Genomic DNA, 13,370 nt, shown 5'->3' on the forward strand with positions numbered 1-13,370 from the left:
CCACCTTATGGCATAGACTCAATCTTATTATGAGAATCAGGGGGTTAGGGAAAAGAAATTAAAAAATCAGCTGTTAATACGGTACTCGTATCAAATTGAATTCCTAAAGCAGACTATGATATGGCAATAATATGTCTGTTAGCAGACAAAATTGGTGAAAACTGAGTGTTTCTACATTTTTTTCATCCAGGTATATATTAAAGCTTGAATTTAAATAATTTGGATTTGTTTTACTATTATATAGTGATTCATAGGCCAGAATGGACCAGTGTGATCATCTAGTCTAACCTCCTGTATAACTCAAGCCATAGAACTTCCCCCAAATAATTTCCAGAGCATATATTTAAGATATTTTAAAATACATTTTAGATGTTTTAGATACAATTGTGATTGTATTAATCTACTCTGAGGAATCTATTATTTTTCAATAATATTATCTATGCTTTTCTCAAATTGAAAGTGGAAATCACTAGGAAGATATGGAGCAAAGTCCAAAAACAAGGATGTAAGTAACTCAGAATTCTTCTTTGAGTAATGTCCCTATGGGAGCTCCATTACAGGTGCATATATGCCTCTTGTACCTTTTGATCAGAGATTTTTCGGTAGCAGTGCCCATTTGCCCCATGCATGTGCTCTAGCTATCCTCATGCCCTGTACCAAGAACTGTGCAGGTGAACCTCACCTGGTTTCTCCTCAACTGCTCGACAGCCTGAGGTGGAGCATCTAGCATGCCATTTCAGCTTTGCTCTAGCTTAGTCTCAAGGTCTTAGTTCCAGTTCAGTTTATTTAATTCTTTCGATAATCGTACTTCTTTAGTTAATTGGAGATTTTCTGATTTATATTCCCTTTCCCCATCAACCCCCCTTTCTGAAGGGTTTGCTTTGGGGGTTGTCATCAACCTGGCAAGCCAGAATCCCCATGATTAGAGCGCTGCCTGAGAATCTATACCAGTGAGCGACGGACATTTTTGGTGTATCCACTATCTGGGAAACACCCACATTCCAGCCAAATGCAAGATCTACTCAGCTTTTAAAAGCAGATTTTGAAAAAAAACAAGAGATTAAATTTAGGCTCCTCATGATGGAGCGTTCCCTCTGACCAGCCTCAGATCGAGGCCCAAATACAGCCCGCAGACACAGACCTGGAACATTGGCTTCCAAGTGAGCACAGTGCCCCTTCAACCTCCATACCTAGATCTTTGTGGAATAGGAACACAGAGGTACCGGTAGAGATCCAATGGGGAGGGAGTGCTGGACCTCCTTATAGAGAGCCTAATTCAAAAAGGTTTGGTCACCATCAAGAATGACCGTTTTGGCGACTTCAGGTTCCAGGAAGCTCTCTCTGGTACCAGGAGCTCTCTGAAGATCTTGAGGTCCTCAAAGCACCCGTGATACCATGCAAACCTCAGTACTGAAGTTGTCTGTGGTACCCTCCAAGCATGACTGCTCCAGCAGAGACTCTAAACACTCTAGAAAATCTGTAACTTTCATCACCACCTCTGCAGACCCAGGCTGCAACATTGGCATTTCTGAAGGCATCATCCTCAGTAGCAGGACCATTGGCTGCACAAGATACTACTGTCAACATCCTCAGTACCGACACCAGTTAATCTGGAGCCTCATCCAGTCCTGGTGGAGATTTACCCGGTATCGCAGGAGCTTAGATTCTCCAAGGACTTGTCAGTGTCTGAGGTGCAATAGTTTCCTTTTTTTTAATGGTTATCAAACAATTGTTGATGATGAGATCTGCAGGGTCTCAGAGACCTTACCTTTCTCTGATACCATCAGCACTATATGGACAACCATTCTTACCTTCAGTGTCTGCTCCTTCTCTAGACTATGCTGAAGACTCTTCTTCGGATACCTAGATCTCTGTGCAGGGATTCCCTACATACCGCCATAGAGACATTTTTCTAGACATCTTACCTGAGAAAAGAAGCCCCATGGGCAAGACAATCTTTAGCCCCTTCTCACTGGTATGAGCAGCACTGGAGTCCTCCTGCACTACCTTATGTTTCCCCACAATGGCTATATTGTTACTGGTGGTAGCCTGTCATCAGCAAATGTCAAGGGCTCCTAGCTATTCCTTGAAGATCATCATGAAAGGCAGTCTCCTGCTCCATCTCTCCCTCCTCAAGAGCCCCAACCAGAAGAGGAGTCTTTTGAGGAGCAATAGACTAAAGTGGACAAGGAGGTGACACCACAAGCTAATCTCCACCAGATGAGGCTGTTATACCGTCTCTGCCCTCTTACACTGATGATTTTAAACAGTTTCAGGAGCTGATGAAAGAGATTGCTGACTCGCTTCAGATCCCACTGGAGAAGATGCAAGTGTCTCAACTTAAGTTCTTGGACATCCTCCACACTACACCCTCTGGTTCTGTAGCTTTACCAGTAAATGAGGCTCCACTGCATCCTGCCAAAACTAGCTGGAGTCTGACACAAACAACTACAATGTATGCAAGCAAATACAAAGTACTATGTTCCAGAAAAAATTACAAGTTTTTATTTTCACACCCTCCTCCCAACTGTGTAGTTGTAGAGGCTGTTAGTAAGCATAGTAGGCAACACTAACAGCATACTAACTCATATCATATGATAAAGACCAGAAGCCCTTCAACCTTGCTGGATGTAAAAACTACTCTTCCATAACCCTCCAGTTTAGAATAGTGAATTATCAGCTCTGATGGCAAAGATGGCACACCAACTACAATAAACTCAACACTTTTATTAATCATCTTCCCCTGGAACATTAGGAATAGTTCCAGGCTGAGTTCATAACTGAGTCATCTCTTAGCAAGCACTTGGTTGTGAGCCTCTGTAGAGGTAGCTGACACTGAAGCTCTTTCCATCTCTGCTGCTGTCCTGCATCGAACATCTTGGCTGAAGCAGTTGAGATTTTCTAGGAAGGTCCAAAATACCATACAAGACCTTCTTTTGACAGACTGAAACTTTTCAGTGAGTCCACTGATTAATCCATGCACACTGTAAAGGATTTGAAGGCCACACTCAGGTCTGTCAGTATATACACACCTGCAAATAAAAAATTGAGTAGATCCCAACACAGAGATCCCATCTGTTCCAGTTCTCCGACATTCATAGACTGGCCGAACAACCTAAGAGACCGAGATATCAAAAGAAAAGGCCTGCTACTGCAACCATTGCCATCACCCAGCCCCCCCATCTCATCTAAATGTCAATTTTGATGGTGTGGTCAAAGGACCAGAACATCCCCACCTTGGGAATCTTCAGCTATACCACACTACTCACCTCCCTCCCTTTGGAGACAGTGTCTTCCATTTTTGAGCTTCATGGGAATAAAGTACATCTGACAAATGGGTTTTGAAGATTATAATATCAAGCTACTCCATCCATTTCACCTCCATCACCTCATCCCGCTCCTGTCCCCATCCCTCCTCAGAGACTCTTCTCACAAACATTTGCCTCTTCTAAGCATAGAGGCTGTAGAATCAGTTCCAATCCAGCACAGAGGGGAAGGGATTTTATTCCAAGTATTTTCTGGTTCCAAAAAAGAATGGTGGATGAAGATCAGTTTTAGATCTCATACTTCAAAACACCTTCGTGAAATCAGATATTCAGGATCATAGCTATAATTCTATCATTAGATTCTGTGGATTGGTTTGCAATCCTCGATCTTCAGATCATGTATGGCTATCACACCTCTCAAGAGGTTTCTTAATTTCAAAGATGGCCGGCACCACTTCATGTATCAAATACTCTCTTTTGACCTCTAATCTGTCCCAGGAGTATTTTCCAAAGTCCTGGTAGTAGTAGCCACTTATCTTTGTTGGCAGGGAATAATCATCTTCCTCTATCTCAACAATTGGCTATTAAAGGGCTGGTTGTATATCAAAGTCCTCTCTGCAATACAGCCAGCCATGTCCTTATCTGCAGTTTAGAACTTCAGTTCAGTATCAAAAAGTCCATTTTGATTCCAGTTGAACAGATAGACTTCATAGGATCTTCTCTGGATGCTGCTGTCACGTGTAGAGCTTACCTCCCTGTGGACAGATTTACAACACTGACTAGCCTTATTGCCAAGATTCAAATAAGGCCCCAGACAACAGCAAGAAGTTGCCTCCAACTGCTGGGTCATATGGCAGCTTGTACTTTCATCTTTCATAACACAACACACCGGGCTGTATCTTCGCTGCTTCCAGAGTTGTCTCAGAACAGTCTGTATCCTAAATAAACATAGTCTAGACAAGTTGGTATCTGTCCCTTGTCGGGTGATACACTCACGTGGCTGGTGGAAAGACCTGTCCAGAGTGCATGCATGATTTCCTTTCACCTAGCCTCCTCCTCCTATTATCACAACTTCAGATGCGTCACTTATGGGATGGGGCACTCACCTTGGGGGATGCTTCATCCAAGGCAAATGGTTGCCTCAAGAGTCTCTCTTACACATCAGCCTCCTAGAATTAAGAGCAGTCAGGAACACCTGTATCCACTTTCTTCCCTTAACTGAGCAAAGTTATGCCAGATAACACAGCCTGCATGTTCTACGTAAATCATCATGGAGAAGCAAGATTCCTCTCTCTTTGTGCTGAAACAATAAAACTATGGAAGTAGTGTATAGCCAATCACATTCTCATTTCAGCCTCTTAACCTCTCAGGCATGCAGAACATCATGGCAGGTGATCTGACCAAACGTTTCTCCCAGGATTACAAATGGGAATTGGACCCTTAGATTCTCAAACAGATTTTCCTGGCTTTGTGGGTTTCCGAAAATGGATCTCTTTGGAACTACTGCCAACAGACAGTGCAAGAAATTCAGGTTGATGGGGCATCTGGATCATCAGTCCTTGGAAGACACCTTGCTCATTCTTGGATGAGGGACTTTCTCTGTGCACATTCTTTGATACTGTTAATTCTAATGGATGTTGAACGAAATAAGTCAAAGCTAGAGTCATTCTAGTTGCGTCAGCTTGTCCAAGGCAGTCTGGTACCCTTACCTGATTCACCTCACTTCATTTGCAGTGTTGCAGCATTGACCATTTCCCACCCGCTGTCTCAGGATTACAGTTGAACATTATCTGGACTTGGCCATCCTCCAACACAGAGCTTGGGTTTTCAGTGGTTCTCAGGGGTAGAGGTTTCCTGTGTGACAGAGATACAAGAGATCCTACTAAACCACAGAAAGATGTCTATACAAAATACTTATCTTCAAAGCTGGAAGACATCTCACAACTGGTGTACTCTTCCCTCTTTGCTGTTATTGATTGCTTGTTGGATTTAAAGAAATCAGATCTTTCCATGAGTTCAGTCAGAGTTTTTATTTGACAGCTATTACAGCCTTTCATTCCCCTGTGCTAGGATTCTCAGTCTTTGTTCATCCCATGTTGAGCCACTAGTTAAGTCTTCTCTGCTGCACTTATCTATGAAAACGGCATTCTCAGTGGCCATCTTTTCTGCTTGTGTAGTCAGGAAACTAGGATCGTTAATAGGTGAGTTCCCCTCACCTATTTGCAGTTCTCTTCAGGAATAAGGTATCATTATTCCCATGTCCCAAGTTTTTACCTAAAATATTCTCTGATTTCCACATTAACCATGTTATCCACCTTCCTGTGTTTTTTCCCCCCAATGCGACACCAATATTAGAAGGGCATTAGCCTTCTATTTGGACTGTTTAGAAAGTCTTCTGGACTCTTTATCTCAATTATGACCAGATTTAAAGGATCCATGATCTCTACACAAAGACTTTCAAAGTGGATTTCTGGCTTGTTACCAGGCTGCTAATGTTCAGCCCCCTTGAATAGCTCATTCTACAAAATCCCAAACTAACTCCATGGCACTATTAAAAAAATGTGCCAACTGCTGAAATTTGCAAAGCGGCAACCTGGATATTAATGCATTTTTTTTCAAACACTGCATTCTGGTATGTGCCTCTAAATCAAAAGCTGCTGTTGCCCTGACAGTCCTTCTGTATTCGCTCCAGCTCCAAAGCTGCTCCTCTTTTTGCTATTGCTTCGGAGTCACCTCAAGTGGAAAACCCATAGGGACACTGTGACACTCTGTACCTCGGGGGAACATTCTGCACCCCCATGTTCATCCTTATAATATGATTGTGTATCCAATGCAAAGTTTGTCATGTCGGGTGTCTTCGGAAGGGTCATGATGCACTGAGCATTGTTATTATAGTAACATTATAGGTTGTAATTTCATGTATATATATAGTTATGAGGCTGAAAATGTGTCCTCGTGGCTTAAAACAAGCCCAGGCAAAAACTCTCCAGGAGCAGAGGCCCAGGCAAAACTCTCCAGGAGCAGAGGGGCAGTTCACACCTCATCAGGGCATGTATGGGACAAACCTAGCCCAGCTTCACAGGAGCAAAGGACACTGGCCTAGGCAGCAACAAAGGATCTGTTGGACTCTCACCCCCCTTCCCTTGCATCTGACAAAGTGGGCATTCACCCACGAAAGCTTATGCTCCAATACATCTGTTAGTCTTAAAGGTGCCACAGGACTCTGTTGCTTTTTACAGATGCAGACTAACACGGCTACCCCTCTGATACTTGCCCCCTTCCCTTGGTCAGTTTGGAACTACAATGAGGTAATGCTCACCTAACGCTAAAGCGGGGGCAAAGCCAAGAGGGAAGAAAGGACATGATAAAAGGGAGAGACGTTTGCCATGCTAGACTTAATGATGAGTGGTTATTTAAAACCAGTTTTATCAACCAAAGGGTTCTTCTCATCCCGAAGGACCAGCCACATACCCAGGTCAATATATAACTCAGATCTTACCCAATAATCATGCTTTTGCCAATCTTTTAGTATCTAATATCTAAAGATTTATTTGTAAGAGAAAAGAAAGAGGAGAGAGTTAACATGGTCAAAGGAATCAAGTATGTACAACAATTGCAGAGTTCTTGTGTCAGGTTTGAAGCAGTGATGACATAAACTGCTGACTTATAATGTCTCTGGTAACATCCAAAAGATTGTAAGGTCCTCAGTGCATTGGTTGTAATGCTCCTGTTAGTTAAAGTCCATAGTCCAGAGATCAGAGCAGGAAAGAGGCAAAATGGAGATGTTTCGAGGGCCTTTTATAGCTTCTCCCATGTGGAGGGAAACTCATTGTCCCCAGCACAGTTTGTGGAAAAGTACAGGCACAAGATGGAGTCCAGCGTCACATGAGCTTGTCACATGCCCTTGCATGCTTCATAGTGTCATAGCTGGGGCCAGAACCCATTATTCTGGCTAAAACGTCCACAGGAATGTCCATCAGGTGGGGATAAGCTTCTTCCAGGGCTCATTGTGTTCATTAGTGGGCCATCAACTTGAATAGTCCATTCACAATGTGCTGGCTAGATCAGATGTAAACTACCTTTGTGGGTGTTACCCAGGAGCAAACACATATGAAACATAGATATATAGTCAATATTCACAACTTCCGACACAAAAATGATACATGCATACAAATAGGATAATCAATCATAATTTTTCCATTGACACCTTACATGACATACTTCATATAAGATTTGTTGCAATTGTATAACAGTGGTTGCAACAATTATTTACATGGTTATATTTGATTTATATAACATCACAGGGCTCAGAAGGAATTTCCATGTAATAACTACTGTCAGCTGCTCCAGCCTGGGGTGGAGTTGGGAACTGGAAATGAGGAGTCCTTCTGTTGTGTTAATTGGGTTAAGTTCCTCCCAGCAGAAATCTGAGAGGGAAATTGTCATGGGTATTTCCCCTGTTATATTCCTTAGATGAAAGCTCATTGTGGATCTAAATTCTGAATAATTTTTTCCATAACTGTTTTTTTTCCTTTTTAGTTCTATTTAGACATTTTCATCTAGACTTCACAAATCGGAGACGGTGCAGAAAAGAGCCACAAAAATGATTCAAATGCTGGAGAAAATGCCTTTTAATGAGAGATTTAGAGTTCAACCTGCTTAGCTTATCAAAAAAAAAGATTGAAAGATGATTTGATTATAGTGTATAAGTATTTTCATACAGAGAAAATACTAGGTACTAAAGAACTCTTTAATCTAATGAAGAAAGGTATAACAAGAACCAATAGCTGGAAGCTGAAGCCAGACAAATTCATATTTGAAATTTTTGACAGAGTGATTAACCCCTGGAACAAACTACTAAGGGAAGTGGTGGATTCTCCATCTCTTTGTGTCTTCAAATCAAAACTAGATGCCTTTCTGGAAGATATGTTTTAGTCAGACATAAGTTATTACACTTATTATGTGGGCAACTGAGTGAAATGTAACTGCCTGTAATATGTAGGAGGTCAGACTCAATCTGTTGGTCCCTTCTGGTCTTAAACTCTGTGAATCTTTGAACCTTAATTTTACCCTTTTGTTAGCATCTCTTATAATACTAATTATATGATCATAGCCTATACTTTCTACAGGACATCCCCACTCCTGTCTTCATCATTCAGAGTGCAAGTATATGGTGCATGGTGGATATGGTAGTGTAGAGACTAAGATGGGGGTCCTGTAGATTTGTATCTTATCCTTGGCAATGTTCTGTTTGCAATTTTCACTTGTAATTTGACAATACATACAAATTTTAAAAGGTTTAACGGAGAGCACATTTGAACTTCCAGGAGACTGGTTGAATGATGGTTAGTGAATGCGGCTATGGTACACTCACTGAACAATGATTATAAAACAAATATTACTCATTCACACTCACTCTGTCTCATTCACTGTGCAGTGAATATAAAATTCATTGGGCCTTTTGGAAAAATAGAATGTGGTCATGTAATTTTAAAGACTGTATTGTGATGCATATGCAAAAGATGGGGGCAGAGTTGAGCTTGTATAGAAACTGTTACTTACGATTCTGTCAATATATAACCCTGCTATTAATGTAGTTTTTTGGGTGGCTTTTATAGTCTTTGTCCTTCTCCCTAGTTACAGAGCCTATAACAGATATTTATTTTTAAGTTTTTCAGATCTTCAAACAGAAGAAAAAGAGAAGAAAAATGATGTTCTAAATATTTTTTCGGTTGCTTCAGGCCATTTATATGAACGCTTTTTAAGGTAATTTAAGCAAAAAGGAAAATTTAGGAATTTAATGGGAATATTCTAAAAGTTCATCAACAAGTTAAAGTTTTTAGGAAGTATGGCTATTCTTTTTAAGAAAACAGTAGGAATAATAACATGGCATAGAAAAAATGTACACAGGAAGGATCAAATTTATTTTTGGTTCAACGATTGAATTATACTAGAGATCTAATTGATCCAATGTATGTGTGTTCAGGAATATTATATCTTTCTCTTTTAAAGAAAATCCTTTTTTAATGCCGTGCATCAATGTATGTGATAAATATGAACACCAAAAGGCCAAAATCAGCCTTAGTGTATGCAAAGTAACTCCACAACTTCATTGGAGTCACATCTGTTTAGATAGTGGCTGAATTTGCCCCAAAATCTACATACTATCATGTGATGGCCCATTCCCTATATATACTAATACTACTGTATCCACAGGTTAATGATCTGATAAATCATAATTGTTTTAAGGGAATCATTATAGTGTTTTGTGTCAGACTGCTTAGTCTGGTTTTGTTCACAGATTTTTTGAAACAATTGACCAAGATTAACATAAGAATAGCCATTCTGGGTCAGATCAAAGGTCCATCAAGCCCAGTATCCTGTCCTCTGGCAGTGGCCAATGGCAGGTGCCACAAAGGGAATGAACAGACAGGTTATCATCAAGTGTTCCATCCCCTGTCACCCAATCCCAGCTTCTGGCAAACAGAGGCTAGAGACATCATTCCTGCTCATCCTGGCTAATAGCCATTGATGGACCTATCTTCCATGTATCTATCTAGCTCCCTTTTGAACCCCGTTATAGTATTGGCCTTCACAACACCCTCTGGTAAGGAGTTCCAGAGGTTGACAGTGTGTTGTGTGAAAAAATACTTTCTTGTTTGTTTTAAACCTGCTACCTCTTAATTTCATTTGGTGGCCCCTTGTTCTTGTATTATGAGAAGGAGTAAATAACACTTCCTTATTTACTTTCTCTAAACCACTCATCAGGGTCGGCTTTAGGCTGATTCTCCCGAATTGGGCCCCGCGCCTAAGAGGGCCCCGCTCCCTAAAGAAAAGCGCCTAACTTAGACGCCTTTTTAATTTTTACTCACCCGGCAGCGCTCCAGGTCTTCGGCGGCATTTCAGTGGCGGGTCCTTCACTCACTCTGGATCTTCGGTGGCATTTCGGCCGCAGGTCCGACCGTGCCACGGAAGACCCAGAGCGAAGACCCGGAGTGCTACCGGGTGAGTCATCCCTGCCGAGGCCACGTCGAAACTATTTGAATCGGGCCCCGAACTTCTTAGAGCAGGCCCTGCCACTCATGATTTTATAGACCTCTATCATATCCCCCCTTAGTCGCTCTTTTCCAAGCTGAAAAGTCCCAGTCTTATTATTCTCTCCTCATACGGAAGCTGTTCTATTCCCCTAATCATTTTTGTTGCCCTTTTCTGAACCTTTTCCAATTCCAATATATCTTTTTTGACATGGGGCGACCACATCTGCATGCAGTATTCAAGGTGTGGGCGTACCATGGATTTATATAGAGCCAATATGATATATTCTGTCTTATTATATATCCCTTTCTTGATGATTCCCAACATTCTGTTTGCTTTTTTGACTGCCACTGCACATTTAGTGGATAATTTCAGAGAACTATCCACAATGACTCCAAGATCTCTTTCTTGAGTGGTAACAACTAATTTAGACCCCATCATTGTATATGTATAGTTAGGATTATGTTTTCCAGTGTGCATTACTTTGCATTTATCAACATTAAATTACATCTGCCATTTTGTTGCCCAGTCACCCAGTTTTGCGAGATCCTTTTGTAGCTCGTCACAGTCTGCCTGGGACTTAACTATCTTGAGTAGTTTTGTATTATCTGCAAATTTTGCCACCTCACTGTTTACCCATTTTTCCAGATCGTTTATGAATATGTTAAATAGGGCCCAGTACAGATCTCTGGGGGACACCATTATTTACCTCTCTCCATTCTCCATTATTGCCATTGTCTATGCTGTATCCTCTCTCTGAGTGCATCCCTACAGAATGGAATTCTGTAATTCTCCCACTCTTAGGGCTAGTCGACACTAGAAGCAATACAGTAGCGCAGCTGCACCAATGCAGCTGCACTGCTGTAGTGTGTCTGATGGTGAAAATGCTCATGCCGAGAGCTCTCCAGTCAGCATAATAAAGCCAACTCCACAAGAGGCAGTAGCTATGTCAGCAGGAGAAGCTCTCCTGCCAACATAGCTTTATCCACACCTGCAGTTAAGTTGGTGTAACTTCCGTTGTTTAAGAGGGTGGCTTATTCACATCCTGGAGCAACATAAGTTATACTGATGTAAGTGGTGTGCACAAGCCCTCAGACTAGTCCCAGGGCTGCAGTACCTTGTGGATCAACTGTTCTTACCTAGCAGGTCTGACTGAGCTTGGACACCTGCAGTTCTTCCCTCCCAAAATCTGTAACCAGTGAACTACAATGATTCAAAACAGCTTTCTTAAAATAAAAGTATTTCTTTTGCAGGAGGGACAAAGCATTTAGAGAAAACTGTTTATACCCATGTCTTTCTTACCAAGAGGCATACCATCCTCTGATAGTAACCTAGGCAGGACCAATTTCTTCAGACTCCTCTGGCAGGCTGTCATGTACCTCAGTCTTGTTTCCCCAAGCAACGCTTCTGTCTCTCTTGAGAATATTATTTTTAAACCTGCCACCGTTCTTTTGATTTCCTGCTTTGCTAGGCCTTTTTCTGCCCTGGCACTGTCCCTTACACTGTCAATGTTTGGTGAAGAGTGACTTATCTTGAGCCATTCTGTCTCCTTCCTGCTTATTTTTTCTTACAGTCCCTATTAAACTAAACCAATACAGTCGTACAGTAAACATCCCAATAACCAAGTTAACATACAGTATTTATGAATTATTACAGAGCAGCTCCATTTCAGTCACATATGTATGTACCTTAGGGTAGAACCTGTTAGTAAACCCATGTTTATTTAAACACCGTTCCTTCTAATGTGGTTTAAATACAGTTTGGCTAGTGTGGTATATACTTAGCTGTCTAAAAGCGGTCTAGAAAAATCTATGCCAGTATGCAGTTTATGATCATGGAAGTCAAACCTTGCTTAAACTGTGTTAGCAAGAATCATAAATAGAATCAGGTTTGCTACAAGTTTTTGTTTCTAATATATAATGGGTCTTAAAACTATAAAATCCCTTTTGATGTTATGGTTGAAATGTGATTTCATGAATATATTAATTTATTTATTATAGACTTTTCGTTCCACAGAATTATGATGCTTTCTGTTCTGCGTCATACCAAAACACCTGTTAAATTTTGGTTTCTGAAAAATTATCTTTCTCCTACATTTAAGGTAAGTGTAATGTCCATCTTTCATTGTGCTTGCATTGTTAATAAGAGTATGTGATAGACCCAGGCCAGTTGGGTACAGCAGAATAGCAGAAGGCAGATATACTGGCCACTGGATTAACAGTTTTCTGTTCCCTGACTGATCAGAGCAGGGGCAGCTCCAGGCTAATGAGAACACCTGACTCCAATTAACCTGCAAAGAGTCAGGTGAGGCCATTAAGCTAATGTGACCACCTGACTCTAATTAAGGCCCCACTGATACTATAAAAAGGGCTCACTCCAGTCAGGCAGAGGAGAGCCAGGGGAGAGGAAGTGCGGCTGAAAGGCTGGTTAATGAAGACACCCTCAAGTTATTGATAAGGGAGCCCTAAGGTAAGGGTGAAGAAGGGAGAAGCAGGAGAGCTGTGGGGAAGTGGCCCAGGGAAATGTAGCAACTCTGGCAATGAAAGGTTGGCTGCCAACAGCTGCTACCATTAGGGTCCCTGGGCGGGAACCTGGAGTAGAGGGCGGGCCCGGGTTCCCCCCAACCCACCACTACAGGGAACCCCTCCTGGGAGGGGAAGTCAGGCCCCTGTCAGAACAGGAGGCTAAACTGTTCTAAAACAAACCCCTAGGGACAACAGAGACTGTGGGAGTTCTCTCACCAACCTCCTTGCTGGCTTATGATGAAAAGGGCTCAGTAGACTGTAACCCTGGCCCTAGAGAGAGAAGGGCTACGTGGAAGGTCACAGTGAGCCACTGAGGCTAGCATATACCGCCTAAAAGCGCAGGACCCACCGGGACAAGGTCAGAGCTCTGCCACAAGTAGTAAAATGAATAGCAATGCATTGTCGCTTTTACTAAATATCATATTTTTTATAATTAGAATGGATTTTAAAAATCATGAAATTAATTAAAATAATTACATTATGGAAACATTAATATCAAAGTTTTTAAGCAGCCTTTATATAAGATCTTTTTTTCTTCTGAAAC

The 13,370-nt window shown here is 41.6% G+C and overlaps 1 protein-coding gene across 5 annotated transcripts in view; it reads left to right on the forward strand.

Moving 5' to 3' along the window:
• UGGT2 (UDP-glucose glycoprotein glucosyltransferase 2) overlaps positions 1-13,370 on the forward strand; it is a 302,913-nt gene that overhangs the window by 256,853 nt on the left and 32,690 nt on the right. For all 5 annotated transcript variants that reach the window (XR_010597726.1, XR_010597727.1, XM_065581050.1 and 2 more), the window contains 2 exons: positions 8,937-9,032; positions 12,318-12,402. Coding sequence is in view for 3 of the 5 variants with exons in the window: in XM_065581050.1 (XP_065437122.1) it covers positions 8,937-9,032; positions 12,318-12,402 (181 nt within the window). In the remaining 2 variants the exon portion in view is untranslated. The remainder of the gene's footprint in view (positions 1-8,936; positions 9,033-12,317; positions 12,403-13,370) is intronic.

The sequence above is a fragment of the Chrysemys picta genome, chromosome 1 (assembly GCF_011386835.1).
Source record: "Chrysemys picta bellii isolate R12L10 chromosome 1, ASM1138683v2, whole genome shotgun sequence".
Classification (NCBI taxonomy): Eukaryota; Metazoa; Chordata; order Testudines; family Emydidae; genus Chrysemys; species Chrysemys picta.